Source organism: Sinocyclocheilus rhinocerous, unplaced genomic scaffold (assembly GCF_001515625.1).
Source record: "Sinocyclocheilus rhinocerous isolate Xijiao unplaced genomic scaffold, SAMN03320098_v1.1 scaffold1201, whole genome shotgun sequence".
In the NCBI taxonomy this organism is placed as follows: Eukaryota; Metazoa; Chordata; class Actinopteri; order Cypriniformes; family Cyprinidae; genus Sinocyclocheilus; species Sinocyclocheilus rhinocerous.
The window spans coordinates 136,873-157,028 of NW_015654059.1; the positions used below are offsets into that span (position 1 = coordinate 136,873).

General features: G+C 35.8%; 2 protein-coding genes across 2 annotated transcripts; one reads left to right on the top strand and one right to left on the bottom strand.

Moving 5' to 3' along the window:
* Positions 1–6,198: 6,198 nt before the first annotated feature.
* Positions 6,199–12,774, bottom strand: fbxl13 (F-box and leucine-rich repeat protein 13). The gene is made up of 21 exons (XM_016523175.1): positions 12,551–12,774; positions 12,210–12,313; positions 11,997–12,084; positions 11,835–11,902; positions 11,559–11,713; positions 11,291–11,400; positions 11,109–11,207; positions 10,930–11,025; positions 10,682–10,844; positions 10,557–10,645; positions 10,366–10,466; positions 10,131–10,260; positions 9,804–9,902; positions 9,575–9,695; positions 9,329–9,491; positions 8,687–8,806; positions 8,475–8,601; positions 7,813–7,896; positions 7,573–7,707; positions 6,915–7,078; positions 6,199–6,476 (listed from the first exon to the last, which is right to left on the bottom strand). The coding sequence occupies exons 1-21, from the start codon at positions 12,626–12,628 to the stop codon at positions 6,398–6,400; spliced, it is 2,373 nt and encodes a 790-aa protein (XP_016378661.1). The 5' UTR covers positions 12,629–12,774; the 3' UTR covers positions 6,199–6,397.
* A 2,208-nt stretch (positions 12,775–14,982) lies between these two features.
* LOC107716641 (armadillo repeat-containing protein 10-like) lies at positions 14,983–19,740 on the top strand. Its single transcript, XM_016523136.1, has 7 exons — positions 14,983–15,279; positions 15,576–15,638; positions 15,854–15,999; positions 16,131–16,265; positions 17,473–17,649; positions 17,724–17,795; positions 18,862–19,740. Exons 1-7 carry the CDS (start codon positions 15,096–15,098, stop codon positions 19,111–19,113), a joined length of 1,029 nt encoding a protein of 342 aa, XP_016378622.1. The 5' UTR covers positions 14,983–15,095; the 3' UTR covers positions 19,114–19,740.
* The last annotated feature ends 416 nt before the right edge of the window (positions 19,741–20,156 follow it).

Below are 20,156 nucleotides of genomic sequence, written 5' to 3' on the forward strand. Positions count from 1 at the left end.
CTCTCTAACCATTAGGCCACGACTTTGTTGTTACTGTCACTTGATGTGTCCTTGCTGAATGATTTTATTTATTTATTTCAACAACTTTTGACCGGTAGTACATGCTCAAAGAATTTTTGTGACAAAAATTTTAATGATCTTCATTTAAATGAATTTGACATTTCTATGCTGATATAAAGTCACATGTATGTGTAAGTATGTAATATTTGCTCATTTATATGCAAAATGAAGAAAAAGTGAAAATAGTAAAGTTCTGTGGCAGGCCTTTTACAGTGGAACTGGCTACTGGCATTGCAATTCCTGGAAGTAGTGGCAAGCGTTTTTTATACGACTATACCTCAACCTGCAGAGGAAAAAAACAAGGTACAATGTATGTAATGTTTCTGTAATATACCGTACTGTAGGTTAAGTTTGTGTGTACATGTTTAAGGCTATATAGGTTTTGCCTTGGCTGGCAGAAGAGCATGACATTAGGGGGCTGGCGATGACGAATTCTGGGAGGTTTTGGCCAACGGAAGTGGTGATCCATTGCTATACTGTGACACATGGGTGTACACACCAGGATCACTGGGCTGACCACAGTCATGACCCCTACCAGACTGAACCCACACTGAACACTGCTGACTCACCATTGGACCACCAGAATCCCCCTACAGAGAAAAGTAACAGAGAGCTGGTATGTTTTTCAGTTACTTTTTTGTTTATTGTGCTATTTAACATAAAACAGTGACTATGAATATAAAATGAAATAGCCGCAAGTGGCAATTCGAGGCAGTTAGGAAAAAGAGAAATGACCATGTAATCTTTAGATTTGAGAAATTTAGAATCTAGCCCAAACTTCCTGAGGTATAAGCAGAAATATGTATTTACACATTATGTCCTCACAGGGAGAGAAAATGAGAACGTACAAAAATGAAATGGCAAGAACATTCCACTAACCAAAAAAGACCAGTAGATTAAAATATGTCTAACCCAATGACACAGTGAGCAGCTGTCAGCACCCATTCACTGTTGATGAGGTAGCCACCACAAAAATGACGCTGCGAAGTCATGTTGTGCAGACTGACCATCCATGGTCACGACCGTTCAGCAGAGAAAGTGAATCTGCAGTGAAAGAGAAAGTGTGGTACAGATAATTATTAAGGGAACCATCAAGACTTTTAGTTTAAATTTGAAAAGAAGAATATTTAAACCTCTTATTCAACAGTTTGGATGAAGGTGCTTATACATACTTAGTCTTCTACTATTTTCAATGCTAGCTAGCTAACACAGGAAAATACAGCCAGATCTGTGGTGGTCCTCCAATCATGAGACTAATATCTTACTTTTGACACAAATGAGCAAGTCATATGTTAACCTCCACATCTTCACTCTCTTTTCACTGGCATGATGGATGTCTATGGTAGTTTGTCTCTCACAATCCCTTTAATAAGGTCTCACTTCTGCAGTATCTCTTCTTATCACTCATTTGCCCAGTCGTTTGTCATGCCTGTCTTTAATTTTCCATAATCATCTTTTATTCGTCACATTCTTTACACTCTTAATACTTTTGGTTTAAGATGAATGTCTGTTGTTTCATTGCACAAATGTACTGTTTGGGCCTTGTTCTTTACAACAGACACTTTATTACTGCTGTATCTTATCGAAAGTCTAAAATATATGATTGAATAGGCCAGGCTATGAACGAGACAAATTATGCAGATACACAAAACCACACTGTAAAGATATGAGCCAAGCAAAGATGCTTTAATGAAATTGCAGTAGACTGTTATTATCCTGAAAATGTGTGACGTAGCTATAGTGTGGGGAGTCTTTTCATGCTTACCTGATATTGTTGTGATATTTTACTTGAAAATATAATCTATGATTATAACGATAATCAATAGACTGATCAATATGGTGATTGTTTCCATGATTGTTTCAATATTGGATGTCTTAATGCAGACTGTGAGTCCTATAGGTGCTTTCAATGGGCAAGTGTAGGTGCTCCCCATTGAACAGCGCTGATGAACTTGAGTGAACCAGTGAACTTTGGGTGACTTCCAAGAATATGTCAGGGATGGGCTGGCACAAACAAGTTTGATGAATGGCCTATGAGGACACCTGTGTCCAAAGGGAGGGTGAGATAAAAAGTATTGGGAGAATGGTTCAAGCTAGCAGGAGTCCACAATTAGAAAGTATACCAGGACCAGGACGGGAAAGAATGAGTGTAGCAAAACTAGTGGAGTATGACCAATCAGAGACCGAGCTACCAATTTTTGGTTTAAAAGACTGATAAGAATAAGGTATAAGAATGGATTTCGGGTCAGACAAAGACTCCGATGCGGTGACCGTCATCTCGGCTTTGTCCAATAAAGTCTGGAACTCTGCTTCTTGAACTTCATTTACTACACTGAGAAGACCATTGTTTGCTCCACGACAATATGCAAACTTTATGCACACTTAAAAAAAGCTGTTTCCATTTGAACTGATTATCATGGTCAGGTCATTTTACGGTTTCAGAATATTTGAATAGTTTTGTGTGTCAGTTGTGATAGAGACAGAATTATATTTCCATACAGGTTCGTCTGATCAGAAACTGGTCCAAAGATCAACTCCCAACTATATTTTTTCTTGATATTTTGATATTAGTTTAGTTTCAAAAATTACACAAACACAGGTGACTTTCTTTATTCATCAAATTAAACATTAACAGGAAAAAAACCAGATGACTAGATCTTGGCTAGACAAAGCAATGAGCCATTACACCTCCTCACAACAACAGTTCACACAATGCCAGCTCATCTGAAACTCTTTTACCTGAGGGGAAACTCAGAACACCTTAATTTCACACGTGGTTTTGGGGGCCTCATTTATAAAATGTTGTGTAGAAACCGTCCTACATTTGATCTATGATCATTCCTTATTATAATTAATAGTAGTAGTAGAAGAAGAAGAAAAAGAGACACACTTGTTTGTGTTTAATATTCAGTTATGTTGAAGATTTAGAAGAGTTTCTGTTATATTTTATGTTATATTTTGAATATTAACTGTACTAATGTCAGTATGAGATTAATTTCTTGTTACTTATCCCATATGTTACATATTAAATTATTTATCTTTTAATAGACTACATTTTAAGCCGGTATGACTTCAGTAGGGTGCTCGGTGAGGGAAGATATGGCACCGTCTATGACGGGAGACACCTGGATGGCCTTGAGGTATTGTTATTTTACTTACAATATTTAGCTAGCAAATTGTTTTATTTGTTTCATTAATTGTTTCAATTCCTCTCAGTGTGTATTATGTCATGTGTTTAGTGCACTTGACGTGTTTAAAATGTGATTTGTAACAATTTCATTTTTTTTGTTCATCAGGTGGCTGTCAAAATTGCCAAGAAGCCAAAGAACATGGACTACATCCACATAGTAAGGCTATGCTCGTCGTGTTTTTTTTTGTTTTGTTTTTTTTTCTGTTTTAAATATAAAACATGTAAACAATTTGTCCAGGACTGGACTAAATCCTTATTTGGGAAAGCGCCACCTTCTAAGAATGATCTTTTAAATAATCTTTCTTCTAGCCTGGCCATCCCACACCCATTCCCTTAGAGGTTGGCCAGTTACTCTTTGCTAATAACACCGTGTCTACACCGGACTCAAGCGGCGCGACAAAATACGATAGAACTCATTATAATCATTGATGCTGCCTACACTGGATACGGAGCGACACGACAAATCCCCGACATTAAACTGCTGCCGCGTTCTATTTGTGACGTATTGACACAAATTTCAAATGAATTTCAACGGTTGCTTTGTCGCGTCCGGTGTAGACAGACTTTGGGGCCTTTCACATATCGCGTCTTTTGCGCTCTCAAGTTCGTTATTTCAAATGTAGACTCGCAGCAGGCGCGCTCATAATTGACGCGGTGCGACGCGCTCATTTTTTTCCAGGAGCGTCCGGCGCATCGAGATAAAAACGTCAGTGGCCATCCCTCCACACCTTAGTTTTTGGGGGGGCTGGCAAGCCTTGGTGGCACCTAGACAGTCCCAAAACGCCCTGTCACCTGTCATCGTGGTCCCAGAATTTCCTTTCATGGCCGCCCAAGAGGTTCCTGTGAAATCTGTTCTTGCTACAGCCAGCCTAGAGTTTCCGGTCTCGGCCTCTCCATTCCTTAGCTTAGCATCTGGTGGCCTCTATATGCCTTAGCATCTTGTAAGGCTCCCAAGCATCTGGCACCTTGGCTTGAGGCAGTAATAGAAGACAATGAGACATTTTATATACATTGTCCCATTATATTATATTATTTATTACATTTAAATGAACCATTACATTAGAAATTTCAGATTGATTGTGTGTGTGTGTGTGTGTGTGTGTATATATATATATATATATATATATATACAGTGGGTACGGAAAGTATTCAGACCCCCTTAAATTTTTCACTCTTTGCCAAAAAGTTCTATCTTGGTCTCATCAGACCAGAGGATCTTATTTCTCACCATCTTGGAGTCCTTCGGGTGTTTTTTAGCAAACTCCATGCGGGTTTTCATGTGTCTTGCACTGAGGAGAGGCTTCTGTCGGGCCACTCTGCCATAAAGCCCCGACTGGTGGAGGGCTGCAGTGATGGTTGACTTTCTACAACTTTCTCCCATCTCCCGACTGCATCTCTGGAGCTCAGCCACAGTGATCTTTGGGTTCTTCTTTACCTCTCTCACCAAGGTTCTTCTCCCCCGATAGCTCAGTTTGGCCTGACGGCCAGCTCTAGGAAGGGTTCTGGTCGTCCCAAATGTCTTCCATTTAAGGATTATGGAGGCCACTGTGCTCTTAGGAACCTTAAGTGCAGCAGAAATTTTTTTGTAACCTTGGCCAGATCTGTGCTTTGCCACAATTCTGTCTCTGAGCTCTTCAGGCAGTTCCTTTGACCTCATGATTCTCATTTGCTCTGACATGCACTGTGAGCTGTAAGGTCTTATATAGGCAGGTGTGTGGCTTTCCTAATCAAGTCCAATCGGTATAATCAAACACAGCTGGACTCAAATTAAGGTGTAGAACCATCTCAAGGATGATCAGAAGGAATGGACAGCACCTGAGTTAAATATGTGAGTGTCACAGCAAAGGGTCTGAATAGTTAGGACCATGTGATATTTCAGTTTTTTTTTTTTAATAAATCTGCAAAAATGTCAACAATTCTGTGTTTTTCTGTCAATATGGGGTGCTGTGTGTACATTAATGAGGAAAAAAAATTAACTTAAATGATTTTAGCAAATGGCTGCAATATAACAAAGAGTGAAAAATTTAAGGGGGTCTGAATACTTTCCGTACCCACTGTATATAATGTATTAAATTAAACTGACAATTGCTGAGTGAGAGCTAAACGGTTCATATAATGTTACTGATCTTTCTTTAGAGGTTGGAATATTTTGCATATATAATTTAGCCTTTTCATTGTTGAATGACTTAAATATAGTTTAATGAAAATAATTTAACTTTGTATAATAATTAAATTTTTTGGGAAGTTTTCTGAGACCACCTAGTGGATGCAGTCAATTTAAAAGACTCAAAAATACAGAATAATAAACTTATTCTGTGGATTATTATTATTATTATTATTATATATGCTATTTCAAATAAAAATTTCAAGTTTAAAAATAATTTTTAAGGTACAGTACTATACCATAAGGAAATACACAATAATCAGTTTGTGTATTAGGGTGTCTAAAGCTCAAAGTTCAACAGATAATTTTACTTTACCATATAAACATTTTAATAAGAGATGATAGAATACAGATACTACTTACCTGAGTTAATATAAGGCGATATGAAATGTATTTAGTGAACTGTACACATTGTTTTTACCTATTTTATTTTTATTTTATGATTCAATATGAAAATGTAATGTACATATTTAATTAAAAAAGGTCCCACAGTATCCATATATAAATACCCAAACAATAGTAAGAGAGTACAAAATATCCAATAATACATCATTCAATCCTGATTATAAAGTTTGGTATTTTTCAAACGGATGCCTTATTCTTACATTTCTTGTGAAATTGGGTGTGGGAAATATGGCATAGTACCTGTCCATTTCTATATATGAAGCTTCCTATATTTTCTAGTTTTATATATTAATTTCCATTCCTATATAAGAATTTTCCCCTTTAAATGCCAAAACTTTTGTTTGATACAGTGATTCCAAACCTTTTTGTCTCATGTACACCGATAGCCCCTTCAGTAGCTTAAATACACTTTTCAGTATTTTGTAACTAAAGATTCAGACTTACATGGCAAAAAAAAGTGATTTCTTATCAAATATAATAAATTATATAATATGTAAGTAATGACTGGTAATGTCCGTTTGTAATGTCTTCATCCTCCTGTCTTTGTTTCTCCAGTTGGTGCACATCTGGTTCAGCTGTTAGTCCAGACTATAGGGGGAGTCATTGTTACTGTATTTCCAGTGTTGCACACGACGCTGCAGTTTTAGAGCGGCCTGTCTGAGAAGAGAAAGGTACAAATGAATGTTTTTAAATATATTTTCAAAAATATACAAAAAGTCCAAAACTATATTGTAGAAAATACATTTTGTATTTTTTCTATTTATATTATTTTTAAATAAATATTAAAATATATATTTGAAAATATTTTGCCATATGGATTAAAAGCGTAACAATTTGAGTGAAACGTTGAATTTCAACTGCAAATTTTCTTATTTGATTAGAGCGGCCTGTCTGAGAAGAGAAAGGTACAAATGAACACTTCACTAACATATCTCTGATTAACCATATGAAACTATATCTACAATATCTCCAACATGAATATCAATATGTACTGCATATGCAATGTTTGTTAATGTACTGTATGTGTGTTGGCACTAATTCATTCAGACTAAAGACTCATTATTGAGTGTAAGGGAATGGCACATTGAATCATACTTGGAGATGTTCTTGCAGTAGAGCATGCTGATGGACCGCAGCTGCGTACAGCTGCACAGTAGAAAGGAAGGGGTGCGGTCAGTCAGGAGAGGACAGCCACTTACATCCAGCTCCTTCAGGAAGTGGCCAACTCTTGTCAGGTACTTCACTGCTGTATCTGTCATCTGGAGTAACAAAATATAGTGTCAGCTAATATGTGATGTTTACCCAGTTTGAATACCGTATAGTAGGGTCCAAAGATCTGAGACCACTAGTGAAAATTTGTATGTGTGTTTTCTAATTGAATGCATTTTTTATTACAAATTATATTCCCATACGGCAAAAAATATTTCTTCTGGCTAAAATATATTATAAATATATATGCTAAATGTATGTTGTAATTGGAAATATGTTTAGTTTCAACCTTCATATACCAAAATATATTTCAAAATGTATTTCAGGTGCAAGAAAATACATTTCCAATCTTACAGAAGCCTCCATTTAGACTAACTGCAAATTTGGATGGAATATTTTGCCATATGGATTAAAAGCGTAACAATTTGAGTGAAACGTTGAATTTCAACTGCAAATTTTCTTATTTGATTCATGATCTTGAAATATGTCTTATTAAAAACCCTAGAATGTTTATTCTTTCAAGATTACTGAATTAAAGAAGTACTTTAGGGCATCCAGCTATTCTGACTGTGGCAATGGTCCTGCAGAAGAAGGAGAGGGCTTTGATCGCACGATCAGACAGACACACACAGTGACACACATCCAAAAGCTCCAGACGATGACACAGTTGGCAAAACATCTGCACAAGACAAAAAGATCATGTGAACTTTTCCAAAAAGAGTAATCAGATGGCAAATACATTGCAAGTCATCAATTTATAAAGTGATAAAAAGGTAAACCAAACCTTTATTCCATTATCTGTTATGAAAACACATTCAGCTGCGGTCAGTTTTCTCATACTGTGGTTAGTTCCCAAGGCTGCTAGTCCCTGTGCAAGACACAATATAAAACAGTATTGACTACAGCTGTAAAATAATTATAAATATTATATTATGTTTAATACTGTCGTGGCAATTCAATAAAGGTATGAGACAAAAGTCTTCTGAAGATTTATTTTCTTGCAATAAATGTTCAACAGTCATACATTCATCCAAGTTGACTGCAGAGTGCAACCAAGAGGAAAACACCTTGACCCTATATTTATACCCAAATCAAATCAGGATGCTTCTATCTCATCCAATCATAATGCATACTCAAGATATGTGTCCATTTAAGGTGTCCAACTATGTCCCCCCCTAGATGTGTTTCTAAGTATTTAATGCAAATTATTTTCTAAGAAGCTAGGTATAAAATAACATTTCTTGTCTCGCACTTGTCTTCCACACACACACACATTAAATAGATTTCCTGTTATCTCTCAGCCCATCGAAAACTCAAGCATACTGAAGCAAACTGAGCACTCATAGAGACAAAGAACACTCTTTAGTACAGTGAAGCAAATAATGCTAATAATAATATTAATATTTCAGATAGAAATAAAATTTCCTCCACAAATACTAGGTGTACTTTGTCATGTATTTTGCAGCCTGTGATGTCCAGAGAGATGAGAGAAGCACAACTGTCCAGACACTCAAATCCATTATCTGTCAGGTTCTCACAGAAACATACGCTCAGGTTGGTCAGATTGCTACATCTGGGGGGAAAAAGTACATTCATACAGTCTCTGTATATTAAGAATTTTCATGTAAAAATTGTCTGCAAGTGTAAAATGTATTCACTTCTGAGTTATTCTCGTCAGGGACAGGTCAGTAAGTTTTGGGCAGTAGGAAAGATCAAGCTCTCGCAGTTCAACAGCAGATAGTCCTTCAGTGATGTAATGGATTCCCATATCAGTCACCCTAGACCAGATTAAAAAAAAAAAAAACATGACACAAATTATACACAACTTATATGTGTGTATATATATATATATATATATATTAGAACCTGAAATGCATGTCAGGAATGTAACCAAATATTCAAGATTGGGGGGACCAAATGTGTACATTTAGGAATTAATTGTACAGAAAGAATTTATATACATATATATCCTATATTTTTTTTCTGCTGTATGTAGCAACAAAAATTGGGCAAAAAAATCACAATGATTTTTCATATTTCCTGCACATTTGTTTTACTTCTGATTTTTTTTCCATACATATTATACAACTTTAATACAAATCTGTTATTTATTTGTTATATTTATTTTATTTTATTGGTGTATTTTATATATAATGTGTGTATGCTACTGTTATATATATATATTGCCATATTTCATATTTTTGCCCATTTTTTGTTCTCTCACCCCACAGGAAAAAAAAATTCTCAGAGAGACACTGTGTTTGCATTTTTTCTATATATTCATGTTGGTCTTCTCTTACTTGATACAGCCTGAGATATTTAAGTTGCACAGTTTTGTCAGACTTCCTAAAGACTTCAAGCTGGCATCAGTCATGCGAGTGCAGTCAGACATCTGGACCTCACTGAGTTTCAGAGAGCTTCGGCACAGGGCCTTCAAGCTGCTGTCCATCATTCGGTTATTACCTGAAATGCAGAATGCACAGTTTCTGTTTTACTTATTCAGCCTTTCTAGCCTTGCCACATTATTTGAGCACATTAATACCAACCTTCTATTTGGATCTTGGTGAGGCTGATCTCTTCAGCGATTGTTTTGAATGTCACATCAGAGAGATACGGTGAGTCCAACAGGGAAATCGCAGTCAACGCATGACATTTAGACATTAAGACCTTGTTGCAAAGAAAAACAACCATCACCATTCAACTAACAATAGAAATGTAGCTTAAACTTAGTGTCTAAAAGATGTTAATGTACATAATACATATAATAACATGTACCTGCACACAGGTGTCAGTCAGGGTGGGGAGATCATCTAACACAATCTGTTGAAGTGAACTGCAAGCTTCAGCGACATATCTAAATCCATCCACAGATATCTTTACAGTAAAAAATAAAAACTGTAATGCCACATTTATACAATGCAATTCATTATAGCAATCCTTAATCTGAGCACCAAAAAAGTAAAATGGTACAGTATCTACTACCATTTTTGGCTATGTACTATGGAAGTACTATTTTATTATAGTATATTAATATAATTACTTACACATTCGATAAAATATTATCTAATATTACTAGTTTTCATGTCCTATACATGTCAACACCTGAGAACAACCGGAGAGGTCCAGATAATTGAGTCTGTGACAGCCTTTTTCTGTGGTCAGATATTGCAGGCCTTTATCAGAGAAACTTGTGCAGTATGCGAGACTCAGAGACCGCAGCATCAGACAGCATCTTTAAAACAACAATCAAATGCAAAAGCATCTTAAAAATATAGTATTTCTGTTATTATGGTTGTGTACAGTATGAAGAACTGAGAAACATGTAAGAAGTTTGTACCTTGACAGGACTCGTATAGTGGCATTAGTAATATGAGTAAAGGCCAGATTAAGATGGAGGAGAGAGTGACATCCTTCTAAAATCATCTTCATATTTTCATCCTGTCAGTGTGTTTACAAACAAAACAGGTATTAGATTGATTTTTTTAAAAGCAGCAAAACCTAAACACAGTGTGTTTGTATTCTACTTGCATTAAGATTTGGGCATTCACTGATATCAAGTTCTTGAAGATTTTTGCATTGACCTTTTTTGACAAAAACAAAACAAAACAGGCAAGATCCTTATCATATCATTGATTAAATCGAAAACGAATGACTTTTAAGGCTGATTAAAGTAAATTTACTGATGCGTCTAAAACTCGACTTCTGCACCAGCGTGCAACCGCACAAGTTGACAGAGATCACATAAACACGATGCACCCGCAGTATTCTCTCCACAGTCCGATCTATGATCCAGCTGGCCTCAGGGGAGAAATCGATCTGCAGAAACACATCTTACAGCTTATACTGTCTATATAGCATCATGGGAGCTGAATTCAAGAGTTTTTAAGTGAGCTGCACTGACCTCAGTCCACAGTGAGCTGATCTGAGTGATCGCTTTCCAAGAATGACACACCAGAGCGCATTTCAGGAGGTCACGCACACCTAGACTTTGGAAGATCTGCACCAAATTGTTTATTAAAATCAGTTGACTTGAATTATTGCTAGTTATTTAATGGCAAAATCCCAGAGGTTAAGTGATACCTTAAGAGACAGTTTGTTAGGCAGCAGTGATAATCTGTCCTGTCCATCACCCTGTGGTATCTCTGAGTTCTGACTTTCTTGTATATCTCTTTCTAGCCTCTGAACAGACATACATAATCATTAAACATCTCATTAGTCCGTGCATTTGTGTTTGGCTGACATTTTATAATTTGAAAACCTACCTTGAAGTATTCCTTGGCTCTTTTAGCATCCTGTACAACATGACGCCAAGCAGTGATGGTGTTTCTGCAGTGAACAGACTCCTGCACTTTTTGAAGTTTCCTCAGGGCATCTGGATAAAATATATAATGCCTTCATATGTTAGATTATTAATAGAGAACAAAATGGTGTTTAAATAAATTGAATAGCTGGATTTTTCAAATATTCCAACTTTGAGTTACATGTAACCCTAATTTCACATGACGAAATATATAAAGCATAGCTGAGTACCATTCTGCCTCTGTTTGCGAAACTGAACCCACGCTGTCCACTTGATGAAAGCCAGTTTTATCCGTCTCTGTTTGTGATACATCTCAGTCTCTTCCATTCTCTCTAGGAGTCTGGCAGCCTTCATTTTCTTCATTGAAATATAACTCTTCCAACCCCTTAACATAAAACGTCAGTCATAAAGTTAGTTGACATAAAGCCCGGGGTTTTTGTTGCTAAAGCAGGTTTTGTTTGCTGTTGTGACTCTTTTATACTCCAGTCTAGTGTTTTGACACTCACATGAAACACATTTTGAACAGGTTGGTGCGATAACAGGAATATGCTTTCTCCAACAAATGTGACGGACACTGTGAGAGGGGAAATTAATAAACGAGTTTAAGCTCATGGAAGTTTGATGCACTCAACCCTCTATTCATTCGTAATGAAGAAAGAGAGATTTACCAGGCTGTCTTCTGGATTTCCAAACATATCATACACAATGCCTCCTGCCAATGAGGAGATTTGTTTGTCTTCGTCAATAAATGTGTGCCTGAATTCAGAAACAATTTAGATTTTAGAGATGTTATTTATTGTATTAAAACTGTTTACTGCTTATAAGCTTGATTTTACATTATAGAGCCATACATGTCAAAAATTATACAGAAGTACACACACCAGCAGATCTCACAATCCTGATCCTCTAGGATTGATAGGATCTTCTCCTCTATAAAGTGCAAAGGATCTTCGGGGCATGATACACATAACCCAGCAAGTAAAGCCTGGTTGAAATGCAAAATAATAATAATAAAAAAATACATAAAAAATCTTACAAATGTAGCATTAATTAATCTGAATCTAAAAATCATCTAAATGAATAGCATTTACTTTTACTAAAGATTTAACAACTTTTACAATAAATGTTATTAACAAATAACTACACTGTGTGCATTTACACTATTTTCTTAGCTGGGTTATTCATTACCTAATTAGATCATTAGATAACAATAACAATTCACCTTGTAAATCTGAGGAAGTGAATGTTTAATCATGTAGTCTCTTATAACTGGGTCTGAATCTTGCAAAGAAGTCATCATAAAACCGATGGCTCCAGGTGAAGAACTTCATTTCCTGAAGTCAATGCAACAAAAATCTGATACACCTGCAGCTTCTGTCAATATTTACACTTCATGTTGCTTGGTAACCTAAGCATGTGGTTGGTCAGAAGAAATCCCAGGAGGAATTGAGAGCAAAAATACAAAGTAAAAAAAAAAAAAAAACTGTGTGTATAGATAGATGGATGGATGGATGGATGAATGGATAGAACGAATCTTTTAAGTAAACAAATAATATTTCTAAATCTCATTTTTATTTTTATTTATTAAATAAAAATAGAAATGTAATTTGTTCAAAAACACCAAAATCGTTCATGAACGCAACACTTTAGTGATGCAAAGTCCGATTCATTTCCGCAAGTTAGAAAAGAAATGCGTAGAGACGTTATTGCTTGATGACGTCAGGAACCGGTTCAATGGGCCGATCTGTCCGAAAAGAACCGGTTCAAAAAGCCGATTCATCGGTTCCTGACGTCATCAAGCAATAACGTCTCCACGCATTTCTTTTCTAACAACTCAGTGCCATGTTGTATCAATGAAAAATTCAAATAAGTCATTTGTGTCAACACATATTGAAACATTCAAAAATAAAGTTATTTGTGTGAACGCATATTGCTGATTATTGCCATATAATTCACTTAAAAATATATAAAGCATAGCTGAGTACCATTCTGCCTCTGTTTGCGAAACTGAACCCACGCTGTCCACTTGATGAAAGCCAGTTTTATCCGTCTCTGTTTGTGATACATCTCAGTCTCTTCCATTCTCTCTAGGAGTCTGGCAGCCTTCATTTTCTTCATTGAAATATAACTCTTCCAACCCCTTAACATAAAATGTCAGTCATAAAGTTAGTTGACATACAAGCCCGGGGTTTTTGTTGCTAAAGCAGGTTTTGTTTGCTGTTGTGACTCTTTTATACTCCAGTCTAGTGTTTTGACACTCACATGAAACACATTTTGAACAGGTTGGTGCGATAACAGGAATATGCTTTCTCCAACAAATGTGACGGACACTGTGAGAGGGGAAATTAATAAACGAGTTTAAGCTCATGGAAGTTTGATGCACTCAACCCTCTATTCATTCGTAATGAAGAAAGAGAGATTTACCAGGCTGTCTTCTGGATTTCCAAACATATCATACACAATGCCTCCTGCCAATGAGGAGATTTGTTTGTCTTCGTCAATAAATGTGTGCCTGAATTCAGAAACAATTTAGATTTTAGAGATGTTATTTATTGTATTAAACCTGTTTACTGCTTATAAGCTTGATTTTACATTATAGAGCCATACATGTCAAAAATTATACAGAAGTACACACACCAGCAGATCTCACAATCCTGATCCTCTAGGATTGATAGGATCTTCTCCTCTATAAAGTGCAAAGGATCTTCAGGGCATGAGATGCATAACCCAGCAAGTAAAGCCTGGTTGAAATGCAAAATAATAATAATAAAAAAATACATAAAAAATCTTACAAATGTAGCATTAATTAATCTGAATCTAAAAATCATCTAAATGAATAGCATTTACTTTTACTAAAGATTTAACAACTTTTACAATAAATGTTATTAACAAATAACTACACTGTGTGCATTTACACTATTTTCTTAGCTGGGTTATTCATTACCTAATTAGATCATTAGATAACAATAACAATTCACCTTGTAAATCTGAGGAAGTGAATGTTTAATCATGTAGTCTCTTATAACTGGGTCTGAATCTTGCAAAGAAGTCATCATAAAACCGATGGCTCCAGGTGAAGAACTTCATTTCCTGAAGTCAATGCAACAAAAATCTGATACACCTGCAGCTTCTGTCAATATTTACACTTCATGTTGCTTGGTAACCTAAGCATGTGGTTGGTCAGAAGAAATCCCAGGAGGAATTGAGAGCAAAAATACAAAGTAAAAAAAAAAAAAAAAACTGTGTGGATAGATAGATGGATGGATGAATGGATAGAACGAATCTTTTAAGTAAACAAATAATATTTCTAAATCTCATTTTTATTTTTATTTATTAAATAAAAATAGAAATGTAATTTGTTCAAAAACACCAAAATCGTTCATGAACGCAACACTTTAGTGATGCAAAGTCCGATTCATTTCCGCAAGTTAGAAAAGAAATGCGTAGAGACGTTATTGCTTGATGACGTCAGGAACCGGTTCAATGGGCCGATCTGTCCGAAAAGAACCGGTTCAAAAAGCCGATTCATCGGTTCCTGACGTCATCAAGCAATAACGTCTAAAAGAACGATTCGTTCAGTAACCGAACATCACTACAACACTCCGCGAAACCTTTTGGTCGTCCACTGATGCAATAGGCGGCAACATGCAGAGGAAACAGTCAGTGACGAGTATGACCAGCAACTGTTTGCAGCCTTATTTATCCTGCCGGACAAAGACCATGTGTTACTGTTAACATGTATCTATGAAATCTGCGCCTATCGCAGAATGGGAGATGCCAATGTCGTAGCCCGGCTCGGTAGCATGAAGGCTCTGTTGGGGATTGTAGCAGGAGCCGGAGCCTCATATGGCATTTATAAACTAGTCTTTGGTCGCGCAGGAGATGCAGGAGTAAACAGAAAAAAATCTACTGAAAGTGTGACTATTCAGCCTGGGAGCCTGATGGCCAAAGTTTCTGGATTTAAAGTTGTCCGTAAAAGTGATAATCTGGATCCTTCTGCGGATATTGAATCTAGTAAGTGACATTCAAATGGTTTTCAGGATGTATTATGAAATTTTAAAAAGTCTAGCTCACTGAAAGCTTAAGTTTGAAGGGTTGTTTTTCAACCCAATCAACCCTCAATAAATATTACAGTGATTAAACCGAGGCAGTGTGTCAACTTCATTTTGTTGTCCCAGATGTTGTCTTCATTCAAACCTTTCTTTGTTTTTTTTTTCTTCTCCCAAGGTGATATTCTCTCAAAAAAGTTTCTGGATTTAAAGTTGTCCGTAAAAGTGATAATCTGGATCCTTCTGCGGATATTGAATCTAGTAAGTGACATTCAAATGGTTTTCAGGATGTATTATGAAATTTAAAAGAGTCTAGCTCACTGAAAGCTTTGTAAGTTTGAAGGGTTGTTTTTCAACCCAATCAACCCTCAATAAATATTACAGTGATTAAACCGAGGCAGTGTGTCAACTTCATTTTGTTGTCCCAGATGTTGTCTTCATTCAACCCTTTCTTTGTTTTTTTTTGTCTTCTCAAGGTGATATTCTCTCAAAATCTGCTGCCAGCCTGGAGCCTCGACATCTGAGTATGATTCTCTCGCTTCTGCAGAGCAGCCCAAACCCAGAAGAGAGGAGGAAAGTTCTCGTAACTTTAGGAAACGCTGCTGCCTTCACAGTAAACCAGGTCATCTGATTTTCCGTCTTCTAGACATTATGTATTAGACTGACTTTGTTGATACGTTTTGACTTGCAGAAGAGTAAGCATATGTAGATTGTGCATCATATACAATATTTTTTTTCACTTTTCTTTGTTAGGATCTTCTGCGTGAATTCGGAGGTCTTCACGTCATAGCAGACTTCCTCTCAGACCCTTCACCTGAAATTCGGGTTCAGACTCTAAACACTCTGAACAACTTAAGCATGAATATCCGCAATCAAGAGCAACTGAAGGTATTGCGTTATTTACTTTTTAGAGAGGCACAATATACTGCTATAGATTGTAGAGTGTATACAGGTGCATCTCAATAAATTAGAATGTCGTGGAAAAGTTCATTTATTTCAGTAATTCAACTATGAAGCAGCACAACAGTTTCTCATATTAGAATGATTTCTGAAGGATCATGTGACAATGAAGACTGGAATAATGATGCTGAAAATACAGCTTTGCACCACAGGAATAAATGAGATTTTAATGTATATTAAAATAGAAAACGTTATTTTACATCATAATAATATTTCACAATATTAAATTTTTTCCTGTATTTTTGATCAAATAAATGCAGCTTTGATGAGCATAAGAAACATCTATTATAAAAAACATTAAAATCGTTCTGATCCCAAAGTTTTGAATGGTAGTGTATATTATGGACTGTATATAGTTTTTATTATGTTTTTTTTTTTTTTATTGTAGTTGAGTTATTGAGTTTATTATTTTAGTACTAAACAAATAAGAAATGTTGCCTTTGGAACTAGCTTAAAATAAGTTTAAGGGTTTTTTAGAAAAAAAAAAATTTTTTCAGTTAAAATTTATTTCATTTCAAGTAACAAAAATGGATTTAGTTTTAGTTTTAGTTAACTGTAATACCCTGGTTTCAGATCAGTGTTGTTAACTTAAACTATTCTCAGTAATTAAAATAAAACCAAAATAAAATAAAATGTAAATATTAGATGGAAAAACTTAAACTTAAAAAAAAAACTTGATTGCAAATTAGAAATGTTGCCTTGGCAATTAACTGAAATCATTGGTATATGTTAACCCTCTGGGGTTGACGAATGTGCCGGCGTTTTTTCCTGACAACGCCGAAATGAACTTAAATTACTCTGTCATTTTTGATCGTACAGAATGATAAGAGCAATACATCATTCGAATCTGTAAAGGGTCTATTTTTATTTGTATACACTCATAATAACTACTAAAGTACTAAAACTCAAATTGAAATAAAATAAAGCTGTATAGAAATAAAATAAATAAAAATGACAAGCACAACAAAATGACTAAAACTAAAATGAAAACTGAAAATATAAAAAAGCTATAATATAAATACTATAATAATGTATACTATAAATAATACTAAAATAACACCATTTTGAATGTGTGTTTTTCTTGTGTTCTCCCATGGATACTATGTTTACACATGTTTCTGTTGTTTCTGGTCAGATATATGTCCCGTCGGTGATGCAGATGATTGAGATGTCACCTGTGAACTCTGACCTTCAGCTGGCAGCGCTCAGATTGCTCACTAATCTGTCAGTCACGGATAATCACCAGCATCTGATGAAGAATTCCGTCACCCTTCTCCTATCTCTACTCATAGTGAGCAATGAAGTCCTACAGGTGATTTTGGAGTAACATATTGAATGATATGTTTACGATATCAGATGTATTGAAGATTTAATCTGTTCCTGCAGATCCAAGTCCTGAAGGTCCTAGTAAATATTTCCTCCAATCCAGATCTGATGGATGATATTGTGCAAGCTCAGGTGAACAAGCATGTCTTTTATGGTTTCTGCTGTAAGCTTTCACTTTTTTGTAAGTGAGATCCAGTGCACTTGGTTTCAGTGACTATTCTGTCATACCACCACAATATGATTATAAATAGATAAATCTATAAATAATCGCCTTGGTTGCTAGGTGTCCTAGTTTTTCTCATTGCCTGCTGTTGATGCTTATGTCTATTTTAAGGCCACTCTGTGGCCATGATTTAGTAGATTTAGGGCTGCACAATTTGGGGAAGAATATTATTGCGATTTTTCTTCATAAAAATTACAGTTGCAATTAAAAAATTGTATGTCAACATGACAGAAAAATAATATGATAATTTTTATTTATTTAATATTTTTGTTTTGTTGATATACAACTTTTTGGTCAAGTTGTGAAGCCCTTCAAATTATGGCTGTCTTAATTTCTTCATTTTCAAAGGGCTGCATGATTGGGCGAAAGAATATTTTTCTTCAGATAAAAATTGCAGTTGTGATTTAAAGTGTGATTATATATAAAGAATATATATATATATATATATATATATATACAAAACATGCGCGAACTATGATCGTGGTTTTGCGCAGCTCGTCAGTGAACAACGGCTCTGTGTAGTTAATGCTGCTCCATGTGAAAGCCCGCAGGTGATGGAGATTTACCGCTGATTAAAGAACCGACTTTACTGACAAGATGCGCGTTAAATATCGCATGCGATTTATCATGCAGCCCTAATATATATATTTTATTTTACTTTCATGTTGATATACAAATTTTGGCCAAGTTGTGAAGCCCTTACAAATTATGGCTGTCTTAATTCCTTCATTTTCAAAGTTAAACTATCGTTAACCTTTTATTTTAGCGGAAAACTGCAGCAAGCGCTTTACTCTGAAAAATGCATGTATTTACTCAAATCGCAATCTTTGTGATTTGGCAATTGCACTAAGCTATATCATGATTCTAGCTTTATTTTGATTCACCATTCAGCCATAATTTAGTTCTTCTCTTAGTTTTAAGAGCTTTTATATATTGGCACTAAACTCCTCCATTTACTTGTAAATCTGTTTACAGGCTCCAGCCTCTTTGATTTTGTTGTTTGATGGCTGCACAAGCACATCTGTTCTTCTCCGCTTGTTGTTTTTTGTGGGGAACCTACATGCGTGGAGACCCTCTGCTCAGGTGGCTGAAGCTCTGAGGAGGCGGCAGGACTCTCTGTACTGTGTTCTACTGGACAGCTCCTCTCAGCTGCACCGCAAGCTGCCCCTGCTGCTGTCCCATCCAGATGAGGAGGTGAAGACGCAGGTGGCCAGACTCCTCACATAACCTCTTACAGAACATTTTTTACCAAATATGCCCGTTCTTCAATGTGTAGAAGCTTGTTTACCTACCTAAACGTTAGGGCTCTGCACTAACAACCTAGCTTTAATTGCTTAGTGGAGCAGTGTTGATATCTACTGGTAGCAGGTGGTCCACTTGCTAGGCCATCGGTATCTTCTCAACATGTTAGAAAATGGACAAGAAATGACTGCCTCTGGCGTTTTGAGCGATATTTCTTAATATAATAGACGTTTGTGAACACCACAGACCTCGTTTGAGAACCTTCGAGAACATCTCCACTGCCAAACGTTTTTTTGCCAAATGAATGCAGATATTTTTTTCTGACCACACTAAGTGCTTTGGATATCCAGAGTAGTGGTGGAAAGGACTCTTGTAACATCTTTGCATGTGTTTAGAAATCTTAATGCCTTGAAAAATAAGTGTTTCTTCAGTGCTGCATAATGCAAGTGAAGTTTACCATTAAACAAAGGTTATTCAGGTTATGCTTATGTAGTAATGACCCAGGAACCTTATTTGTACAGAATGTGTGCATTGATTATACTGTGACTTTTCTGATGCTCGATGATGATATTGACATGGGATGCATTATTTAATAAATATTGTTTCATGTTATAAGGCAATTATACAACAGTGGTTACTTTAATATTTGCTATGATTTCATTTTGGAATGCTTTCTGACTTTTATGTCAGCTTTGTGAAAGTACTTTAAAATAAATATTAAAATTTTAATAACCTTTGTTTATTGAATTGGTGCACGTGAAGACAAACTCTGCATCTTCAAATTTGTTTTAAATGTTTTAAATGCAAACGTTTATACAATGAGTATCAGAACTACATTTCCCATTAGATTAAGCGATTCGCACGGGGTTGCCATGTCCGTGTATTATAAGCGACTTAATGCTGCGTTTTTAACGTTTATTTTACACCATAGCATAAGAAAGTATGACGGATTCGGATCGTATAAGAGTGTTCTGAAAATCTCGAGAAACGATAGTGCCTTATTTGACCTGTTTTGGTGGGGAGATATT

Coding starts and splice junctions, on each gene's coding strand:
- fbxl13 (XM_016523175.1), bottom strand. CDS start 12,628: ATGATGACTTCTTTGCAAGATTCAGACCCAGTTATAAGAGACTACATG. Junction 8,807..9,328: donor AATATCTCAGGCTGTATCAA/GTAAGAGAAGAC, acceptor AATCTGGTCTAG/GGTGACTGATATGGGAATCC. Junction 7,708..7,812: donor TAACAGATAATGGAATAAAG/GTTTGGTTTACC, acceptor TGTCTTGTGCAG/ATGTTTTGCCAACTGTGTCA.
- LOC107716641 (XM_016523136.1), top strand. CDS start 15,096: ATGGGAGATGCCAATGTCGTAGCCCGGCTCGGTAGCATGAAGGCTCTG. Junction 16,000..16,130: donor CTGCCTTCACAGTAAACCAG/GTCATCTGATTT, acceptor TTTCTTTGTTAG/GATCTTCTGCGTGAATTCGG. Junction 17,650..17,723: donor TGAGCAATGAAGTCCTACAG/GTGATTTTGGAG, acceptor CTGTTCCTGCAG/ATCCAAGTCCTGAAGGTCCT.